General features: G+C 46.5%; 1 protein-coding gene across 1 annotated transcript in view; it reads right to left on the minus strand.

The window, feature by feature from the left end:
• Positions 1–1386, minus strand: part of bbs9 (Bardet-Biedl syndrome 9) — a gene marked incomplete at both ends in the record, with an annotated part of 29824 nt that extends 28438 nt beyond the window's left edge. Inside the window, one exon of the mRNA XM_084336587.1 lies at positions 1363–1386. Within this exon, the coding sequence (XP_084192713.1) occupies positions 1363–1386 (24 nt within the window). The remainder of the gene's footprint in view (positions 1–1362) is intronic.
• Positions 1387–1889: the final 503 nt, after the last annotated feature.

Genomic DNA, 1889 nt, shown 5'->3' on the forward strand with positions numbered 1-1889 from the left:
CCAGAGTCGAACCCGGAGTCTCTTGCGTGGGTGACAAGCGCAATGTCCGCTGCGCCACCCAGCCGCCTGCATTTAACATTTTGATTGAGACCATATTCCACCCATGCAATGAGCCCTTCATAAAATGGAATAAACAAAGTACACCTGAAGTATCCAAACAGCACATCATGTGACCACCACCAAATACTCATCAGTGCTTATACCAGCTTGGATGTTCCAATACTAGCAGAGATATTATTCACATCATATTTACTGTTTGTCATGTCATCAGTTTTTTTTTACCCAGGGACAGTGCACATTAATCAACATCTTCAGTTTCCACATCAATGTAAATGTGCCAGATTTGAGCTAATTCGCTAGTTTCCATCTGTAGTCCCTGCCGCGTCTATACAAATAGTAGCTCTAGTTCTGCAGACCCCTCTCTGATTGGTTGAGCTCCATTTCTGCAGCCCCTCTGCTGGGAGCTGTCGCGCAGAAATAGGCTGTCTATTGCCATTCTCTAAGACAAACTCTAACCTTAACCAGCTCCTTAACAGCGCCTAAACTTAACCGTTCTAACCTTAACCAACTCCGAAACAATGCCTAACCTTAACCTTAACCTTAACCATGCCTAACCTTAACCATAGAAAGAATATTGCCATTCTCTAAGACAAACTCTAACCTTAACCAGCTCCTTAACAGCGCCTAAACTTAACCGTTCTAACCTTAACCAACTCCGAAACAATGCCTAACCTTAACCTTAACCATGCCTAACCTTAACCGGCGAAAGAATACACGTTAAAAAAAAATCACGTTAAAAAAAAGAAATTGATGGGATTCGAACTCGTCAACAACGGACCGCAGGACCGCTGCTCTGCCAGGTGAGCTGAAGCGCTGAATGAAAATCATGGCGGATTCCGCGATAAGCACCTCAAAGCACCTCGATAACCTTACGCGCGAGGGGCTTCGCTCAACCAATCAGAGAGGGGGCTGCAGAAATGGAGCTCAACCAATCAGAGAGGGGGCTGCAGAAATGGAGCTCAACCAATCAGAGAGGGGTCTGCAGAACTAGAGCTACTATTTGTATAGACGCGTCCCTGCCTGCATGTCTTCATGGTGTGGGAGGAAACTGGAGGAAACCCACGCGGACACAGGGAGATCATGTGAACTCCTCACAGAAAGGCCCCCTGCTGGGGTTCGACCCCAGGACCTTCTTGCTGTGAGGCAGCAGTGCTAACCACTGTGCCACCCACCCCCCCGAAGGTGATTAAGTGAAGATGCACTTAATCACCTTCATTCTGATGAGAAGAAGAAGCACATGCTAGATTTTTAACCTGAATCATCCTGTTGTGAGGAGGACGTACAATCGGACATAAAACGTACCAACATGCTCTGTGTCGACTGCATTGTAGAGTAGAAAAAACTCCCAGGTTCACAAGTTTACACTATGTCACTGTATATAGTTCACAAGGTTATACTATGTCACTGTATATAGTTCATAAGTTTACACTATGTCACTGTACACAGTTCACAAGGTTCAGTGAAAGAGAGATATATAGAGAGAAAGAGGGAGAGAGAGACACAAACCCATGCAACCCCGCAGAGTCAATCCATCCCCAACCCTATACAAATGGGGGTGAGCGGGTAACCACAGGAACGAGTGATGACAGCACAAGATGGATGGAGAGAGATATAGAGAGAGAGATATAGAGAGAGAGAAAGAGAGAGAGAGAGAGAGAGAGAGAGAGAGAGAGAGAGAGAGAGCGAGAGCGAGAGCGAGAGAGAGAGAGAGAGAGAGAGAGAGAGAGAGAGACACCACATGCTCCCCCTCGGTCGTGTCATCGGCAGACATGGAATGTCCTTCCACTGTTATGCCGATGACACACACCTCTACATAAAAACGGCCCCAA

This window comes from Notolepis coatsorum (assembly GCF_963971535.1).
Source record: "Notolepis coatsorum genome assembly, chromosome: 19".
NCBI classification, from domain to species: domain Eukaryota; kingdom Metazoa; phylum Chordata; class Actinopteri; order Aulopiformes; family Paralepididae; genus Notolepis; species Notolepis coatsorum.